Here is a 20,159-nt window from a genome sequence, read left to right on the forward strand (position 1 = left end):
TTGCTGCTGGCTGTGGCCATTGCCACTATGTGTGTGTATGCAACTGGCCTGTGCCGCCATACAAGCACCTGTAACTGGTCCCTGCAGCTGAGTCTGTATATACCACTGGCTCTGACCACCACCACTGCCTGCCCTGGTCCCTCGTCACTAGACCTGGAAACCTGCTAAGGACCTGAACAGCTCTTGCAGTTACTGAGGACTCCTGGTAGTTCTTGCCAAGGACCACACAGTAGTCAGTGTTGTGGAACCCAGTGGCCCTGAGGTGATATCACCCCTTTCCCCAGGGCCAAAGTTGCTACACACCCCTGCACTTGGCACCTTGCTTCACTAGACTTGGGGTCATAGCACATTCCAACATGCCACACCCACAGGAGAAGGTGTTTCCTTGCCAAAGTCAATCCATAAAGTCTGGAAAAGATGACTGATTCTTCAAATGTGCATATACCTATGCAAGGCCACCAGTATCACAGAAAGCAAGGAAGCAGCATGAGGCCACAATAGGGACACAGTAAACTTCTAGTAACTGACCCTAAAAAAGTGAAGATACATGAATTGCCTGACAATGCCCAATAATTATTTTAAAGATGCTCGGAGAGCTACAAGAGAACACTGAAAAACAATTTATTGAAACCAGGAAAACAATATGAGAACAAGATGACAAGTTCAACAAAGAGAAAATATGAAACTGTAAAAACAGAAATTTTGAAACTGAAGAATATAATGACTGAATGGAAGAATTCTATAGAACATTTCAACAGCACACTGGAACAATCAGAAAAATCAGTAAACTCAAAGAAGATCATTTGAAATTATCCAGTAAGAGGAACAAAAATAAAAAAAAAAATAAAAAGGAATGAACACAGACTATGGGACTAATGTGACACCATTAAGATAAACAACCATACTCACTTTGGCAGCACATATACTAAAATTGTAATGATATAGAGAAGATTAGCATGGCCTTTGCACAAGGATGACATGCAAATTTGTGAAGTGTTCCATATTTTTAAAAATAAACTCAAGATGGATCGAAGACTTAAATGTAAGCCATGACACTATAAAAGTTCTAGAGGAAAACATAAGTAGGAAAATTTCAGATATCCCATGTAGCAATATTTTCACCGATACATCTAAGGCAAGAGAAATAACGAAAGAATAAACAAATGGGACAACATCAAACTAAAGAGTTTCTGCTCAGCAAAAGAAAATGTCAGCAAGGTGAAAAGGGAACCAACTATATGGGAAAACATATTTGCCAATGATACCTCAGACAAGGATTGATCTCCAAAATATATAAAGAACTTATATGACTCAACACCAAGAAGACAGACAACCCAATTAAATAATGGGCAAAGGACATGAACAAACAGGTCCATAGGCATATGAAAGAATGCTCAATATCATTAGCCATCAGAGAGATCCAAATAAAAACCACAATGAGATACCACCTCACACCAGTCAGAATGGCCATCATCAATAAATCAACAAACAACAAGCGTTGGCTAGGATGTGGGGAAAGGGGAACCCTTGTGCACTGTTGGTGGGAATGCAGACTGGTGCAGCCACTGTGGAAAACAGTATGGAATTACCTCAAAAAACTAAAAATGGAACTGCCTTTTGAACCTGCAGCAATTCCACTGCTAGAATTATACCCGAAGAATCCTGAAACCCCAATTCAAAAGGACTTATGCACCTCTATGTTCATAGCAGTGCTATTTACAATAGCCAAGTACTGGAAACAGCCTAAGTGCCCATCTATGGATGAGTGGATTAAAAAACTGTGGTACATTTACACAATGGAATACTATGCAGCAGAAAGAAAGAAGGAACTCCTGCCATTTGCAATAACATGGATGGAACTAGAGAGAATTATGCTTAGCAAAATAAGCAGGCAACGAAAGAAAAATACCGTATGATATCACCTAATACAGGAAACTAATGAACAACACAAACAAATGAACAAAATTGAACCAGAGACATGTAAACAAGGAACAGAGTAACAGTTATCAGGGGGAGAGGGGAGAGAAAGGAGGGGGTAAGTAGGGGAAGGGTTTAGTAAAGGAGCTATAATAGTATAAATAACCCATGGACATGCACAATGGGGTGGGGATTGACTGTGGGAGAAGGGGTGGGCTTGGGGGGAGCAATGGGGGTAAAAGTGGACAACTTAATAGAAAAACAATAAAAATAAATTAAAAAAACAAAAAAGAGAGAAACAACCTACACATCATTGGAATCCCAGAGTGGAAGAGAGGGAAAAGAGATAGAATCTAAAGAAATAATCACTGAGGACTTCTCAAACCTGGGGAGATAGATACATGGATATCCAAGTTCCTGAAGGTAATAGGTCAACCCAAAATTTCAATCCTAAATGATCTTCTCTAAGATACATTATAATAAAACTGTCTAAAATAAAAAACAAAGAAATAATTTTAAAAGCAGGAAGAAAAAAATATCTCATACAAGGGAACCCCCGTATAAGACCATCAGCACGTTTCTCAGCAGAAAGCTGCTGGCCAGGAGAGAGTGGGATTATGCATTAAAAATATGAAAGAGAAAAAGTACCAACAAAGAATACTTGAACTAACAAAGTTTTCATTCAGAAATAGAGGCAATAAAATACTTTCCCAAACAAACAACAGCTGAGGAAAATCATCATCAGTAGAATGAAAGACAAAACTCATATGATCATTTAAATGGTTACAAAAAAGCATTTGACAAAATTCAACATCTTTTCATGATAAAAACTGTCAATAAATTAGGTACAGAAGAAATATACTTCACCATAATAAAGGCTATATAGAGAAACCCACAAGTAATATTCTCAATGTTGAAAAATTGAAAGTTTTCCTCTAAAATCAAGGTCAATATAAGGGTGCTCACTATTACCATTCCTATTCAACACAGTACTGGAAATCCTAGTCAGTACAGTTAAGCAAGAAAAAGAAATAAAAGGCAACCAAATTTAAAAGGAAAAAGTAATATTTTTCTGATGATGACATGCTCTTGTCTCCACCAAAAATTGTTAGAACAAGTAAGCAAATTCAGCAAAGTCTCAGAATACAAAATCAACATTGAAAAGCAGTTGTGCTTCTACACTCTAGCAATGAACTATATGAAAATGAAATAAAGAAAGCAATCATATTTACAAAAGCATCACAATATCTAAAAATAAATTTAACCAAGAAAGTGAAATATTTATACACTAAAACTAGACACTGATGAAAGAAATTGAAGAAGGCATGAATAAATAGAGAGATATCTGGGACCTAAAGAGTTAATATGTTATTTAAATGTCCATAATACCCAAAGCAATCTATAGATTCAATGCAATCTGTACAAAGTTCCAGTGTCACAAAAATAGAAAAAACAATCCTAAAATTCATATGGTATGATGAAAGACACTGAATAGCCAGAGCAATCTTGAGAAAGAACAAAGCTGGAGGCACCACACTTCCTGATTTCAAACTATATTATAAAGTTAGAGCAATTAAAACAGTATATTATTGGTATAAAAACAGACACATAGATCAATGGGACAGAATTGAGAGCCCAGAAATAAAGCTGTACATATACAGTCAAGAAATATTTGACAAGGCAACCAAGAATACTCAATGGAGAAAGGATAGTTTCTTGAATAAATGGTGTTGGCAAAACTGATATTCACATGAAAATAATAAAATTAACCCTTATCTTACACCATTCACAAAAATTAACTAAAAATGGATTAAGGAAACAAGACCTGAAACAAATCTCCTAGAGGAAAACATAGGTTTACGCTTCCTGACATTGATCTTGGTGATGATTTTTTGGCTACAACATCAAAAGTACAAATAATAAAAGCAAAAATTGACAGGTGGCACTCCATCAAAATAATTAAAAAAACCCTTCTGTATAGAAATAATCAACAAAATGAAAAGGCAGCCTATGTAATAGAAGAAAACATTTGCATGCTGCATATCTGACAAAGAGTTAATATCCAAAAAATATAAGGAACTCATATAATGCAATAGCAAAAAAGCAAATAATCCAATTAAAAATGGGCAAAAGACCTGAACGGACATTTTTCCAAAGAAGACACAAAAATGTCCCACGGGTATACCAAAAGGTGCTCAACATCACTAATCATCAGGGAAATGTAAATCAAAACCATGAGGTATCATCTTATACCTATTATAAATGGCCATTACCACAAAGACAGGGGATAACAAATGCTATGAGAATGTGGAGAACGGAAACCTTGTGCACTGCTGGTGGGAATGCAGATTGGCAGTGCCAGTGTGGAAAGCAGTAGGGGAGTTCCTCAAAAAATTAAAAATAGAACTATCGCATGATCTCACTTCTGGGTACATATTAAAGGAAATAAAATTATTATCATGAAGTGATATTTGCATCCCTATGACCATTGTGGCAGTATTTACAATAGCTAAATCATGCAAACAATCTAAGTTTTTGTTGATGGATGAATAAAGAAAATGTGACACACACATAATGGAATATTGAGCCATAAAAAATAAGGAAATCCTGTCATTTGCAACAATATAAATGTATTTTGAGAGCAAAGTGACATAACTCAGAGCAGGCAAATACCGTATGATCTCACTTATATGTGGACTCTAAAAATATTGAACTTACAAAAACATAGTACACTGATAGTTACCAGGGACTGGGGAAGGTCAGGGATATATGGAGATGTTGGTCCAAGTTAAAAACTTTCAGTTATAAGATGAATTGAAGTTCTGGGGATCTAATGTACAACATGGTGACTACGGTTAATACTGTATTGTATATTTGAAGTTGCTATGAGAGTAGAACTTAATTGTTCTCACCAAAAGAACAACAAAAAATGGTAATTATGTGATGTGAAGGATGTGTTAACTAACCTTATTGTGTTAAACATTTTGCAATATATAAGTGAAATAAATCATCACATTGTGCACCTTAAACATAATGTTATATATCAATTATATTTCAATACAGCTAGAAGAAATGTGATACAATCCATAGCATTTCCCAAACTTACTTGATTACAGACCCCTGTACACCAGTTAATACCTTCTACAAAACTGTTCTGCAGAACACTAGTTTGGGAAACACTGGCAGTCAGAGTCATGCTATTTTTTCAATTCTGCCACCTGCCTGGACAAAACTGTCTTGACAGCAGGTGGAGTGAGGCAGAGAAACTGAGTGCTCCTGGGGGAGTATAAGTTGTTCCAGGTTAACACTGATCATTGCCGAATGTCACAAGTAGCGTCAATGAAAATGTGTTTATGAGCCATGGCCGTGAGGCACATAGGACTGTGGTCGAATGGAGCCTGTGTCAGGCCCTGTTGTTGCCCCAGATGGCGGCACCATCTGGGGGACACAGAGGCGAAGAAGGAAGGCCATGCTGAGAGCTCTCCTTGGTGCCATTCCATCAGCCTCCTTCCAGAGGGTGAGAGTGTTTGGGGGACTGTGATGTCTGGACTGTCCGTATCTACGGGGCATAGGGTACAGGAGTCTCTGACACTGGGGAGCAGAGGAGAGAGCGGCCAGCTGGAGCCAGGAGGAGAGAATTCACCACTAGAAAAAGAGTAAGACTTCCCGTCCCACAAGTGGGCACTTGGAAGGAGGACTGCACTGGCACTGGTGGGTGGACAGAGTCCTGACCCTGAGAGAATGCCCCCCGTGGGGACTGGCAGCACTCAGCCCTTAGCTGCTTCTCTTACCTTTGTTCAGGGAGGGCAGTTTCAAGGGGATGCTGATGATCCCAACCAAGTCCTCGGTGGGGACAAGGGAGCGCAGGATTGACCTGATCCGGATGGCTTCCCCTTTTCCTGTCTGGATAAGCTGCAATGCAGGGTTGGAGAAAAGATAAAGGAAGCTCCCACACCCCTGTTCCACCCCACCTCCAAGCCTCTTGCAGTGAAATGGTTCTCTTTAAGGGTTGGGGACAGTTCTAAATGTCCCTAACTGTGACAGACACTTATGACCATGGGGAAAGAGAGGAGCTTTCTCTTGATTTCCTAGAAGAGGTGCTACTGAGGGAACAGCTGTCCAAGGAAGTCACTTGATTTCTTTGCTGTGATTATAGTGGTCATGTAGTTATGGTGTCAAGTCTCAGCAGTAAATGTGGAGCCTGTTGGTAATTCCTGGCTTGACTGCAATACAGGGAAGTCTCAGTGGCCATGTCAACAGTTTTGACAGTGGGGCCACAATTCCAGAATCTAGAATGTCACTAAATGTAGAAAGACTTATAAACTTTAGCTTCCTAAAAGAATGATTAATGTTGGGACTGGAGGTAGGCAAGAGTGGTGTAGAGAATGTCCTAGGGAAACTGAGAATCTCAGTGGAGTTATTCTGCGGTGGATGATATGATGCATATAGCCATGAATGGGCCTATCAGTGTGTACAGGTGCACAACCTTCTGCACGTGGGGGCAACAAGCATACTTCTGGGCACAGGACTCAGCAGAGAACTGAACTGCCAGGGGCTCAGGATTGAACTGACTCCAGGTCAGCTGCAGGGCATGCTGGGCTATGATGCTCAGATGCCCCAAGGGCCCCAGGGAAAGAATGCTGTGCACTCACTCTAGCTGCGACCTCTCATTCCTGTGGGTAGAGGGCTAGCTGTCAGTCATGATGGCATCTCCCCTCCTACCACCACTCACAGAGCAGGGCCTGGGGGAGGGGATCTGAGAAGGGGGCTGGTGTGTGTGTGTGTGTGTGTGTGTGTGTGTGTAAAGTGTCAGACCAGAGGAGCAGTAAGGAAGGAAGAAACTCCTTCCCATATGGGACTCTAATGGCTTAGACATCCCACGCTGCTATCTTCCTGAGAATAAGCAAACTGTAACTTGTTTTCTGAAGTGATGATAGGTGAGCAGGGAAATGGACATCCCCACCCTGAAGACTACAGAACACCCTAGTATTTCCCTGGCTCCCTTTCAGGTTTCTTTTATTTGTTTAAGACACAAATAGAAAGATGAGCCCATGTAGGTAAGGCTGGTTTATCACAGTAGGAAATATAATTCCAAGGATTCTGATCAGTCTCCCTTATCAAGATTTAGACTTTCTACTAACCACATATTTTTTATTTAGATTTTTCCATGTTGGAGTAGTTTTCCTAAACACTTGTTGATGGATTTGCAAACAGGTTAGATTGTGTATTAGGCAAGATCCATGACATACTGGAAGAAAGATAAGAGTGGATGCTTTAATGCAGTGCCCTAAACTACAGGTTAGGACCAATTAGCAGGTTGTAAAATAAAGTTAGTGGGTTGTGACCAGCCTTAAAGAGCATGAAATAGATTACTAGGGCACAGAAGAAATTACAGTGCAATATCTGTAGTAAGGATAAATTTTGTTTCTATAATATATGCATACTAGGTGGCAATATAAATCATATTTCTTACTATGGTCAAAACAAATTGTTTTGATCAAAAAGTTTGAAAGCCACTACTTTACACTTGATCTTAGGCAAAAGGCTGAGAAGCAATTGAAAGCCACTACTTTAATGGGTGCTGTTTTCATTAGCATTAAATATATAACACATTCACTGTTAACTTGGCAGTGACCAAATACACAATCTCAATACCAGATACCACTGTTTATATTAACCTAATCTGCTTTGTGTTTTTGGGAGATGCTCTGTTATAATTCCAATGCGGTGAGCACTGTAGAGAGAGGCCAGTTGGTGTCAGAGCCTTGAATGAGTAAATCAAGCAGTTCTTTCAAAGAGTTATCAAGTTAAAAATTTTTTTAAAAGGTTATCTTTTCTGTTATCATGTAAAAAAGCAGTGTTTCCTCTCTCACAATGTGAGACATTATATGAAATAAGGTCACTTTCTCTCAGGCCCCAGCAGAGGTAAAAAAAGGAAGAAGGAAACCACAACTTTTAAGGTCAAAACTGGAAGTCTGAAAGACATCCCATATAAATCGAACCATCCTTTTTGGCATGTCTGGAAAGCTTACCTCTGGGAAAAAACATGAACCATAGGAAGAGACTACTTTCTTGGTGCCTAAAACCATGGTCATCAGAAAAAAAGATTTTCTATGTGAGTAGCCTGATGTCCACAATCAAGAATCAAGTTGGAAAACACAAACAGACTCATAGATACAGAAAACAGTATGGTGGTTGCCAGAGGGGAGGGGGTTAGAGGGATGGGTGAGGAAGGTGGAGGGATTGAGAAGTGCAGATTGAGAGCCACAAAACAGTCACAGGGATGTAAAGTACAGTGCAGGGGATATAGTCAATAATAGGATAATAACTGTCTAGTGCCACGTGGGTACTGGAAGTTTCAATGGGAGCACTTTGTAAAGTATATGATTGTCTAACCTCTATGCTATACACCTGAAACTCATACAAAATAATATTGAACATTAACTGTAATTGAAAAAGAAAAAAGAAAAAAAGAATATCATAGAAAAAAGAATCAAGTTGGTCACATTTTGACCAAATTGAGGCATATGGCCATACTTTTGGGGGCTTTTGAGCCTGGATATGTGGAGGATATGCCCAGCTAGTGTCACGGAGAAATCACACCACACAGGGGTTTGCTGAGGATCCATCTTTAGTCCCACTTTGAGCACATCAGGAGAAGGCAGGGTTCTTTGGAAAAAGACAATGGTGTGGGGGAAAAATAGAAGGCAGAGGAAAAGAGGGAGACCAGACATGAGATGGGTTGACTCCCTAAAAGAAGCCATAGGCATGAGTCTACAGGAGCTGAGGAGGGCTGCTGAGGACAGGACATTGTGGACATCACTCATCCATAGGGTGACCAGGAGTCGGAACATACAGCAGATGAGGAATGTGTGTATGTTCTTTAGAAAGCTGCAGAATCAGGTACCAGAGGTGGAAACTACTTTTCATGTTAGCTAAAAGGAACTGAGAGAAAAGTGTGTCAGCAAATGCCAGAGAGAGAAGAAGAAATTATATCCAGCAAATCTACGGTGCTCTTGGATCAAGCCCCTCAGAGTTGCTCTCTGAGAACTCGGGTACTTACATGCATTTCAGGAGCACAGCGGCCCAGCAGATCTATAAGAGCTGAATAAAATGACATAATTGCATTGCTCATGTGCACGATCTCTTCTTCATCTTCACTGTCCTCTGTGCTGCTGAGGGAAGAGCCAACACAAGGAGGTGTGAGAAAGCCTGGCAGGTATGGCCATGACCTGCATGATATGGAAATATCTGCTCATCCCGGGCATCATGCATCCTTTCCCTTGGACACCTTTCCTCCCGCCAGAAGTCAACCAGGTGGCTTTAGTCACCAAGTTCAAAGGACCCAAATACGTGTCCATGACATCCCTCAGGGCCCATGAACTTTATGGCACGTGTACTGACATTAGCTGATTGCTCAGACCATGTACACTCATGGAGAGGAACCGTAATCTCCACAGGTCCTACCAATGATTCGTTCCCCTTTAATGTACACTGGAGAAGGAGTCAGGAGGGCTACATCCATGGTCTTGTTCTGTTGCTAACAAGCTATAAAACCCTGGGCCTCAGTTTTTTCTTACATAACATGAGAAAGTTGGGATAGCTTATGTTTTAGGTTTTTTCTAGCTCTACTAAGTCACCTGCCAGAACAAATGGCCGGAAAAAAAAAAAAAAAGGCAACTAGCTGGAGAGTCATCTCTGCTGAGTTATAGTCATTCTCTAGATTCTGGGGTCTATTCTAGAGGCTGTGACTAAAGAAAGGGAAATGGGCATAAGACATAATGAAAGGAAAATCACAAGGCAATCTGCCAACGCACCATCTCCTTAACCTTTAAATACCAAGATTAGTGATACTGTCACTTTTCACATTCTGCAGTTCTCTTCTTTACCCAAAGAATCAAATCAAAATTCTTTCAGAAGAGGAAGTATTCAAAGTGAGGTATGAGATGAGACACCAAGGTTTAAAATACTGAAGGGAACATTCTGGAGTTAGACAATGACCGTAACCTTGGTGGTTCTGGCCTTTTAGCCTCTCTTCAGCTTCCTCCTGTGGTGGTGTTGTGTGGGGGTACGGGGGAGAGGACAGTGTTGGCTAAAAGAGCTTGCCAGACTTCTCCATTCGCCAGCTGGTCTGAGTGGAGTAAGAAAAATGGAAGCGGGCGAAGGCGACAGAGAGTGAGAACAACAATGTGCTCGACAAAGTGACTTAAAATGTTGTCACAGTAAAGAACCTATGCTTTCTCCACCATGGGAAGTTATTGACATGTCTTCAATAATTCACGTATTGACAATACTTGGGAGCTCACCAACTATATCTGTACCAAAGGTGATTCCATTCACTTACACTTCTCTCTTGTATCCCTGTGAGGGGAGGTCGAGGGCTGGGTTCTCTGCGATCCTAATGGCACCTTGCATGGCGGCCAACAAGCCATTCCCTCCTTCACCCCGCAGGGCTGGGCCAAAGCACTCTGGGCGTCTGATGAGCAGCTTGACCACGACAGTAGCATTTTCTTCCACACTTTCACCTGTAGAAAAGAGGCATTATTTCCTTCTCATTGGAAAGGAGAGCCCCAGAATTTATTTCTACTTGATGAGGCTGGGAGAACAGTATTTGACTGAGCCTGCCACTCACTCTTTTAAAAAAAAATTAAAAATAAATAAAAAAAATTATTTTATTTATTTATTTTTAGAGAGAGGCGAAAGGAGGGAGAGAAGCATTGATGGGTGAGAGGAACATCAACCAGTTGCCTCTCGTACACCCTTAACTGGGAACTTGGCCCGCAACCCAGACATGTGCCCTGATTGGGAATTGAACCTGCAACCTTTTAGCCTGCAGGCCAGTCTTCAATCCATTGAGCCACACCAGCTAGGGCTCACTCTTAAGGTTAAGTGGTAATACAGAAATAAAGGTGAGAATTGAAAGATTAGGTCAGAAGCTGTTTATCTGAAGTATTACAGTTAACCAATATAGAACAGAATCCTACTTTTAAGTTCAGGATTTTGTGCTGTTCAGACTATTTCACCATCTTTAGGTGCTCAGAGGCCAAGAAATACAGTACCCAGTCTGTACAGAACTTCATATATTTGTTAACTCTGTGAGGGACACATAAAAGCTATTTCCTTCCTTCTCTGAGAGGAGGTAAAATGGTAACTGCAACTGATGTGCCTCAGTTAACCTGTGGAGAAGTGCCGTGTTAGCTTCTGAGCTGGTCTCACAGTCTAACACCCTCCCCAGAACAACCAAGTTCATGTGGCTAGACCTCTCAAGCATTCCTGAAACGTTTTCCATGGTAAAAATCTACCTGGTAAAGTTGTCTTGGTTATATTGATACTTAAAAGAGCTCTATAAGAAGCTAAAGGTTGAAGACTTATATTCTGCTGGCTTTTTTTTTTTTTTTTTTTGGAAGAACTATAGATGCCTAAGACAGGGTCTCACTTCCTGAAGAAGTGACTAAGCAGTGGAACTGTCACACGTGGAGAGGGACAGCCAATGTTTCTCAGGTCCAATACTTAAGAGGCAAAAGCAGTTTGATAGCTGTTCAAACAACTTCGCCAAAACTCAAAGACAAGACTTTTTGAAGTTGTGCATTGGGTGAAGCCTGAAGAAAAACTCTTCTACAAAATCATTAGATATTTCTTGGAGAATTGAGCTCTATCATAGCGTTTGCACCCTGATGTGCTGTTGTATTAATTACTTACTCTTGGATAAAAGTTACCTCAAACCTTAGCAGGCTGAAATACTATCTTACAGTGACTATAGGTCGGGAATACTGGAGTGACTAAGTGGGGTGGCCTGAGTTCTTCTGTGAGCTACCAGCCAAGATGTGGGCCAGGGCTGCCGTCTTCTGAGGCCTTGCCTGGGCATGGAGTATTGGCTTCCGCGCTCGCTCACGTGGATGTTGGCAGGAGGCCTCAGTTCCTCACCATGTGCACCCTTCATACCTGTGCATATTTGATGTGTATCACAGCACTAGAAAGCCTACTCTATGTCCCTGCTGCAATCCTTTCTGGTCCAGAGGTTGGCTTGCTGACACCCTTTTTAAAAAAAAATAAAAATCATTCAACCATTTGCATTTCAAGTAAAATCAAGATTGTAAACATAGATCTCTTTAAGTTTTAGAATTGTGTGACTTGATTCAGAAAAAGTTTCATTAAAAACAGCCCATCGGTATGCATTTGCTGCTTTATAGTTCAATCCTTCAAGAGGCTAAAATTTTTATAAAGAAGTTTTTCTTCAAGTTTGACCTAATGTAGAACATCAAGAAAGGAATTTGTTTTTATTAAACCGGAATCCATGTGAGGAAAGTTCTCAGGAGATGCTAGAAAGGTAAAAGAATCACAATAATGGTACAGCGGAAAGAACCAACAAAGACAGAAACCAAGGAGAGATTGAGGACATTGTGCAATTTGTACAAAAGCTCAGGTACAGTGATGATGCGGAGCCCTGAGGTCATGCTTTCCTGTTAGTTGAATCTAATGTCTATATCTGGTAGAGTTTAATCATAGGAGGGATGCTTATAAAAGAGCACCAGGAAACTCAACATACTTGAAAGCAAATATTCTTAGCCACAGATAAACTCATAGTTCACTGCTTCCAATTGTCTTTGGTCCCCCAAATTATCAAGTAACACATATATCAACTCTCCCAGTTGTCATTTTTCATTTTAAGAATAATGAAGCTAAAACTGAAATTTTCAGTGTTAAAATAAGAGGGAAAATCCCCCTGTTAATAAGTTTATTTAAATATTGTACTCTGATCCTTTTAGTTGTCAGAATGGAAACCCTTGTGGGTCAGCCAGTCTTTACCAGAATTCCACTTAGCCCTTCCCACAGTCATGAGCATCATGGAGTCTGATGGGACATGGACCACAATATGCAACAGAATTTGGAAAACACTGTTTGCTGTTGAAATTCATTCACCACTTTAGCCTCATTTTATCTGAATCTCAGGTTCAGATCTAAGCTAATTAGGTTGGCTCTAGAAGCTGTTCCTTGATTACTGAATTGTGGGGGATGCAGAGGGCACCCTGTAAGAGGAGGAACTAAAGTGCAACCAGTGCTGCTAATTAGAGGGGACCATGGAAAAAGAATTTCCAAAGGCTTCACAAGGTACAGAGAAAGGCATAATTAGAAAAGAGAGAGAACATTCTTTTCTTAATTATCTTTACCTCCTCAGGCTGGAATGTCAATCAAATCCACTGCAGGGAAGCTGAATATTGACCCTGAGGGCATTTTTCAAGGGAGAGAGATCTGAGGTGGATTAGTTTTGCCCAAGGGCTTACAACAATGTTTTTGCTCGAGTTCCAAAATGTATAGAGCTTCACAACAGTGTGAATGTTCATAATGACTTTCTTCAAAGACTCTCAAACTGTCTTCACATTACTATCTTCTTTTCCACATTCTTGAGAAGTTGGATGGAAATGGACTGATTGCTCATTTTACCCTGAAGCAATCACTCTCACCACAAGGATGATTACTAGGGATGCAATATTACCATCAGCTGATAGCTTTTCTTACCCTGCATTCTCACTACCATCCTTGCTTAAGGTTCTTTACCTGAAATGCTCTTTTCCTTCTCATTCTCTTGACACGAACCCTTAATCTGGGTAACTCCATTTCATCCTTCAGAACAAACTTGAACTTGGAAGCCCTAGAGGACCCGGTCCTCTCAAAGCATTGAACACAAGTATAATTAATTAAATGTGCTGTTTGTGTCAGTTTTTCTCACTAGACTGTATATTTAATAAGAGTAGAGCATTATGTCTGAATTATATAACTCCACATGTTCAAGCATCTTGTTAATATGTGGCATATAACAAGTATTCAAAAATATTTTTTGAATAAATGAATAGATTCTATTGCAATTCAAGATGGAGGGTTAAAATGACTGGAGGGAAAGCCAGGGGTGACTATGCATCATTGCATTCCCAGACCCATTTAGCCTCTGTTTACAAGAGCCTGATTTCTCAGATTTCAATTCCGTCGTCGGCAGCCGTCCGTCTCGAGAAACGATGGTGTAGCTTCTTAAGAGTCTATCTGTATCGCCGAGAATGGCTGTGCAGTCCGACTCGGGAGTGACACGGTATCTGTCTCCTCCCGTGTTGAATCGACATCTTGCGATGACGCTGGAGTGTCCTCTCCAGTGAAGCTGAAGCTACAGAGCCTGGGCGGGGTGATATGGAGGGTCTGCTGTTGCCCATGCAGCAGACCCCCCCTCTCTTCGCAGCTGAAGGGTCCAAGGGAAAGACGGAGTCAATACAGCTTGGCTTCAGGTGCGCCGCAGGAGTTGCCGGTGTTGACTACAACGTCAAACCGCCTTAGGGACTCCGGCTCCGGATTTTCTGTTGGGGTTTACTCCCCTAGCCTTTCCCCTGAAGAGGTATGCCGCAAGGCAGCGGAGGTTTTTTGGAGTCAGAGTTTTCCTGATTTCAGATTTCAATTAGTCCTAAGGAAATGAACATACCCTCAGTTAAGTCCCAGTGCAATAAGGGAGAGCACTGGGGCCTAGCATGAAGGAGTCTAAAGATACTCTCATTTAGTTAATTTAGAGGATCACAGGGCAGAGTTGATGACCAGGACTTTTTTTTTTTTTTTTTTTTTTTTTTGGGTAAGCGCAAACTTTAATATGGTGGTAGACAACTTGTATAAACAAGTTAGTGAAAGTGGTTAAGACATAAAATCACCTCCTTAGTGTCTGGGAAGGAAGTTGAAGATGTGTCAATAAAGTACTGTGATAGAACAGAGAAAACCAGGGGTTATTTGAATATTTGGTTATTAATCCAACCATTCACTGTGCCTGTATTACATGCCACTTGCTGATCTGGGAACAGTGGGCAAGTAGTGAATAAGAGAGTTAGGCCTGGACAGTAGAACGAGACAGCAGATGCACAGACCTGCAGCAGAGCTTCCCAGCCAACTTGCAGATATGTGAGCAAAAAACCCATGCTTAATATCATACATCAGTGAGATTACAAAGTTATCTGTTGTGTACCAGAGGCTGACTGATATAGCGATGAGAGCAGAAGTGGGGAAACCAGTTCCTATGCAACTTGTAGTGATCCAGGTGAAAAATAATGCTAGCTTGGAGCAGGATGTGGCCAGCAGAAATGGAAAGAAGCTGTGGATTTCAGATATCTTTAGACATTGAATCAACAGAATTTTCGATGGGTTGAATTTGGAAAAAAGGGAAAAGGTTCAATCAAGGATGCCACCTAAGATTTGATTAGAATATCTGCGAAGATGAGGAATCTATGAGATGAACAGGTTTGGGGTAGGTAATTATAAATTCAGTCACAAGATGTATAAAACTTCAGATGCTTGTTCAACTGTCAAGTGGAAATATCAAGTAGGCCCTGGACACAAGTCTGGGGCTCAGGAAAGAGGAAAAGGATGGAAATGTACACTTGGGGGATGATCCCCATGGATGTGGAATTTAAAGTCAAGTGACTAAATGAAAATCTTGCAGGGCAAACTGGCACAGTAACCTAGGAATTCTGGAGACAAGTATTTAATCCCAATATCATGCTACAATTTTGCCCATGTGTCTAGAATATCGGGTCCCCGTGGATTTTTTCCTGAAATATGTGAAATAAAACTTGGGAGCTATGGAAGTGTCTTGGGAGGTATGCTCTGACAGAATGGAAGCCACCTGTTAAATATGGGCATTATTGAGTTGATGAAAATCAATCTGTGATGAGCACCAGGCTCATATAACACTGCCATTTTGTGTGAACAGTGCTGATGAAGCAGCTTTACTATTTCAGCTAAAAGTCACCATTTTACTTAGGTATCAGACTTCATTTACCATCTGACCAATAAAATGACTGATATAGGATTCTTACACACATGGGTTTTGGACGTTTGAGCTCACTGCCCAGTGGCTCAGCCAGCACTGCCACTGGGACCTGACAGGGAGCTGTGGGGAAGAACTGGTGAACAGCTCACTGAGCATGAAAATAGTAAGGCCAAACATCCTTTCCCCCAGGGGCATATTTCCTGATTTTGGTGCTCTGGGCATTGGTTTGCCATTGGCTTCTTTGAGTACAGTATTCCCTCACTCATCACGTGTATTATGTTCTAGACCCCCCCCCCCGCCCCCCACGAAATAGGAATCTTACATTTATTCTATACTCCTAAACCTACGTAACTTTAACAACATATGTATAATTACTGCAAAATCCCAAGATATAGCAAAAAGTCCACGATAAATAATTAAATATAATGTTTTTAAAAATCCTGCGATACAGTGAGGCTGTGATAAGTGAATCGCGATATAGAGAGGGACTACAGTAGTTTATTTTCTGTTAGTTGTGCTGTTTTGACTATTTATTCCTGGCTTTGGTGCTGTTTCACTTTGAGATTTTACAGATCGAGTCCCATTTCCTTGTCTTTGTCTCCATAAACCTTTACCTGACCCACTGACTGATTTCCTTCATGTTCCCAGGCATAGAGATCCAAGAGGTCCAGGGGCAGAGTGAAGAAGGCAGGGAAGAGGAGACTGCACACGCCTTTTCATCAGTGAGAAGGTGTAACACAGATGTGAAGCATCCTCCCCACACTGGCCACATCTCAAATGTATCTCACATTCTGCCTTCTCCTCTTGGTGCCCTTGCTGCCCTAAGTGTCTCCTGAGTACAACACTAGTATTCATAATCGTCTCCAACTTTATTGAAATCTTTTACTATTGGTTAATTTTTCTGAAAGTTTGACTAATCTTTCCAACTGTATTGTAAATTTGAGAATAAGAACAACATCTTATATTTTAATCCTAACCATCCCCAGTCTTCAGTACCAATCACACTGAAAAATGGTTATTATATCCTTTCTGACTCTGAAAACATGAATACATGAACAGAAATGAACCAGTTAATTCTTTTATGCATCTATACAAACTATGCCCTTCAAAGCTAATCAGCTTCTTTGTTCTCTTGACCCAAAAAGAAGCTCCCAAAAAGAAGCTCCCAGCTCAGAAACTCATCAGTAGGCTTGATCCATACTACTCTGTTAAATTATGCCCATTTCTTTCTTCAAGATGTTATTCAACACTTGCCTCCTTACCCAGGCATTCCTAGATCCCTTACATCGGATTCCAGTAAGAACCATCATTTCTGGCATGCCAACAGTCACATGTGTGTCACTTATAGGTAGGTGTGGTTGATGACAATTTTTAGTAATTATTCCATCTACGGTCCTGATAATTCAACTTAGGTTTGTTCTGTTTCCTGCTTTAATTTGTAACTGACATCAGAGTAGAACTTCTAGAGCATATCTCTTATCACTTCTCACAGATTCTCATATATACTTCATATGTCCTATGATGGATTCTCAAGTTGCTTAGAGAAATTCCGCTAGGAGATACTGTGTTTTCCACAATCAAGTTTGTAGCCTGGGGAAGCGATCACTGAAACACTCCAAGGACTCAAAGGAAGTGCAGAAGTATTCCCTTCCTCTTGTGGACTGGTAAGTAATCTTTTACTTCTTGAAATGTATATTAGGAAGGGATTAATCAGACTTGCAAACTGATTATAGAATTTGCAACAGCAGAGTAAATAGAAGCTTCTGAACTTCATTACTTTCCGAGCTAAACATACCCCAAGGCTTCCAGCAAGCTAATAAAAATAAAGTGGAGAAAATTATATATTTCAAGAAGTTCTTTTAAAGACAAATCTTGTTTAAGGAGATTTAAAACAAACATTAAGAAAGACTAGTAAAATGATGTTAGAAATAAATTTCCAATTCTGTTATTTTGATAGAGCAAGAGCTTTTGATTTGGCTTTTAAAAGTGTGTTTAAAAAAGCATTAACACCAAACAGTAATTTAATAACGCCGCAGTTTTTGACAAGCTCAAGGAAAAAAAAATTCTGTTCCTCCTTATTTGCTAGACAGACAGTGCTCCCAAGACAATACTGCATAATGTTCTGACTAATGTTTGGCCCTGGGAGCCAAGCTTCTCCAGTTAAAATCCTAGCTTTACATCCTACAAGCTGTTTGATTCTGGGCAAGGTACTTTCCCTATAAAATGAGAAAGATAAGTGTGTCAATTTCATTGAGGTTTTGTATTATGTAAGTTAACCCACTTAAAAGTACTCTGAACAGTGGCTGGCGTGTGGTTAATGCTCAGTAAGTTTAACCTGTTATCATCACTACTACCATCCTCATGATCTACTATCATCAACGCCATCATCACTCACTACTACCTACCACGGTCACCTCAACAACCCACTATGACCACCTGCCACCCAACTGTCATATCCCACCATCTGTGATCATGACTCAACCATCATATCCCACCATCAATATAATCGCTAACCACTACTCACTATCACCACCCCATTACCCCTCACCATTGTCCACCACCCCCATCTATCACTGCCTACCACTACCCACCATTGTCATCCACTACCGCCACCCCTACTCCCAGCATCATCAACCACCATGACCATTCCCATTATCTACCATAATCACCCATCACACTTTTATCTTTCACTGCTGAACAGAGGTGACAAACATGGCCAAAAAATTATTTTCAATCACTTCTTAGACATAAAGACATATAAAAGGCTTTGAGATCTTGAGGGATCTATTTATCAGAGTCTTCCCACTTCTAATGCCCTAATACTTTTGTAAAAATTATGAACAATGACAATTAACATGACTGCAGGCTATGTTTCTGGCATAGTGCTAATCAAGGTTTACTGTGATTATTTCATTCATGATTATTTCATTTAAGCCTCACAACAACTCTGTGAGATATATACTATTATTATCTCTCTTATATAGTGCATTAAAAAACTGGGGCTAAGAAAGTTTTAATAACTTGCCTGAATTCACAAAGCTTGTAAGCAATAGAGCTATATTTGAACCCAAGATACTCCATTCTCCAGCCCAAACTCTTCCGTATCACTCTGCTGCGCTCAGTCACGTGTTCAGCAAGAGCCTAACCTTTTCTTTCTCATACTCTCCATCTCTCTCTTTTTCATGCTCTTCCCTGTGACAGTCTACCCCTACTATTTTAACTACAGATGATCTGCATGTCTACCCAGTCCCAAACTGTTGGTTGATTAATCTCTATTCTCTAAGCCCAATGAGGGGCATCTGCAAAATCAACATGGCCTGAACCAAACAAGCTCATTATTGTCCACGTCAAACAATTTCTCTTCTCATGTCTTTTTTTTCCCTCCCCACCCTTAAATTGCTAAGCTTCATTGTGACTTCAGTCTCTTCCTTTCAATATACCCAGGCCCAGCCACCAAATCATCACTACCATGCAGTTCTGTACATTCTAATGCTGTGATTTTTTTTCAAATGTACCTTCTACATTACATTCCTACCACCACCATTGTAATGCAGAAACTTGTTTTCTTAACCTGGGCATAGAAATTCTCAGTGGTTCCCATCAGTCTTTCTTTTATTAAAAAGATCTCCCAGTTCTCTGCACTATGAATCAAAACTAAACTTTCCAGGCTGGCAATTTGGTTTCCCCATGGTAGCTGCCCCCCGGCTTTTAAACCTTATTTTTTATTAGAGTCACGTACGTATCCATCTGTCCTCTAGACCAGCAGATTGCTGTGTTTCCTGAGCACAGCATGCTCTAGCCTTCCGGCCACTGTTCGTGCTGTTCCCTGACCGGATCACCTCTTCTGCATCTCTGTGTCTGGAAATTTGATCCTTTAAAGCTCATCTCTAACATCACCTCCTCCATGAGGCCTTTTCTGATTTTCTCAACAGGATGTGAGTTACGCCTAACGAAGCCCTCCAGCCCTCTGTCCCTGCCTACTCCGCTTTATTATAGTGACCTCCCTTCATGCATACTCCCCTTCCTAGATTGTAAATTCTTTGAAAGCAGAAGCTAAAATCCTTTGCCTAAACCAAATGTAGTCTTTATATTACAGAGACAGAATAAACATGAAATAAAAATGCATGTATCTTTCTACTGATTCGCTAACTTTCTAGAGCTAGTTGTCTTATGAAATAGCATGGTAGAGACTATGTTAAAATGGCATAAAACAACCTAAAAGCATAGGGGATAGATTCACATTTTGGTCTAGATTTTAGTTTAATGTGGTCTTATGTAACCAGTAGAAGCAATCTAGATAGAAGCATGGCCAATAGGTTCCTTCACTTTCTTAATCTATGAAGACAGTCCTGCTAAATGACTCTTGATCTTGATTGCCAAGGTGGCCGAGATGAATAAAATCATCCTATTTTCACAATTTGGTGAGCTTTATGAATTATCAAAAATC

At 40.4% G+C, this 20,159-nt stretch overlaps 1 protein-coding gene and 1 non-coding gene across 2 annotated transcripts in view; one reads left to right on the forward strand and one right to left on the reverse strand.

The window, feature by feature from the left end:
• The window catches only part of RYR3 (ryanodine receptor 3), a 360,864-nt gene that overhangs the window by 120,406 nt on the left and 220,299 nt on the right, over nt 1–20,159 (reverse strand). The window contains exons 44-46 of the mRNA XM_090268335.1: nt 10,262–10,442; nt 8,981–9,092; nt 5,709–5,829 (exon numbers count right to left, since the gene is read on the reverse strand). Coding sequence (XP_090124461.1) covers nt 5,709–5,829; nt 8,981–9,092; nt 10,262–10,442 — 414 coding nt within the window. The remainder of the gene's footprint in view (nt 1–5,708; nt 5,830–8,980; nt 9,093–10,261; nt 10,443–20,159) is intronic.
• Nucleotides 902–1,008, forward strand: LOC150016220 (U6 spliceosomal RNA). The gene has a single exon (XR_016510147.1). It is a non-coding gene; the product is annotated as a U6 spliceosomal RNA (small nuclear RNA).

The sequence above is a fragment of the Furipterus horrens genome, unplaced genomic scaffold (assembly GCF_987537825.1).
Source record: "Furipterus horrens unplaced genomic scaffold, mFurHor1.1.pri manual_scaffold_3, whole genome shotgun sequence".
NCBI classification, from domain to species: domain Eukaryota; kingdom Metazoa; phylum Chordata; class Mammalia; order Chiroptera; family Furipteridae; genus Furipterus; species Furipterus horrens.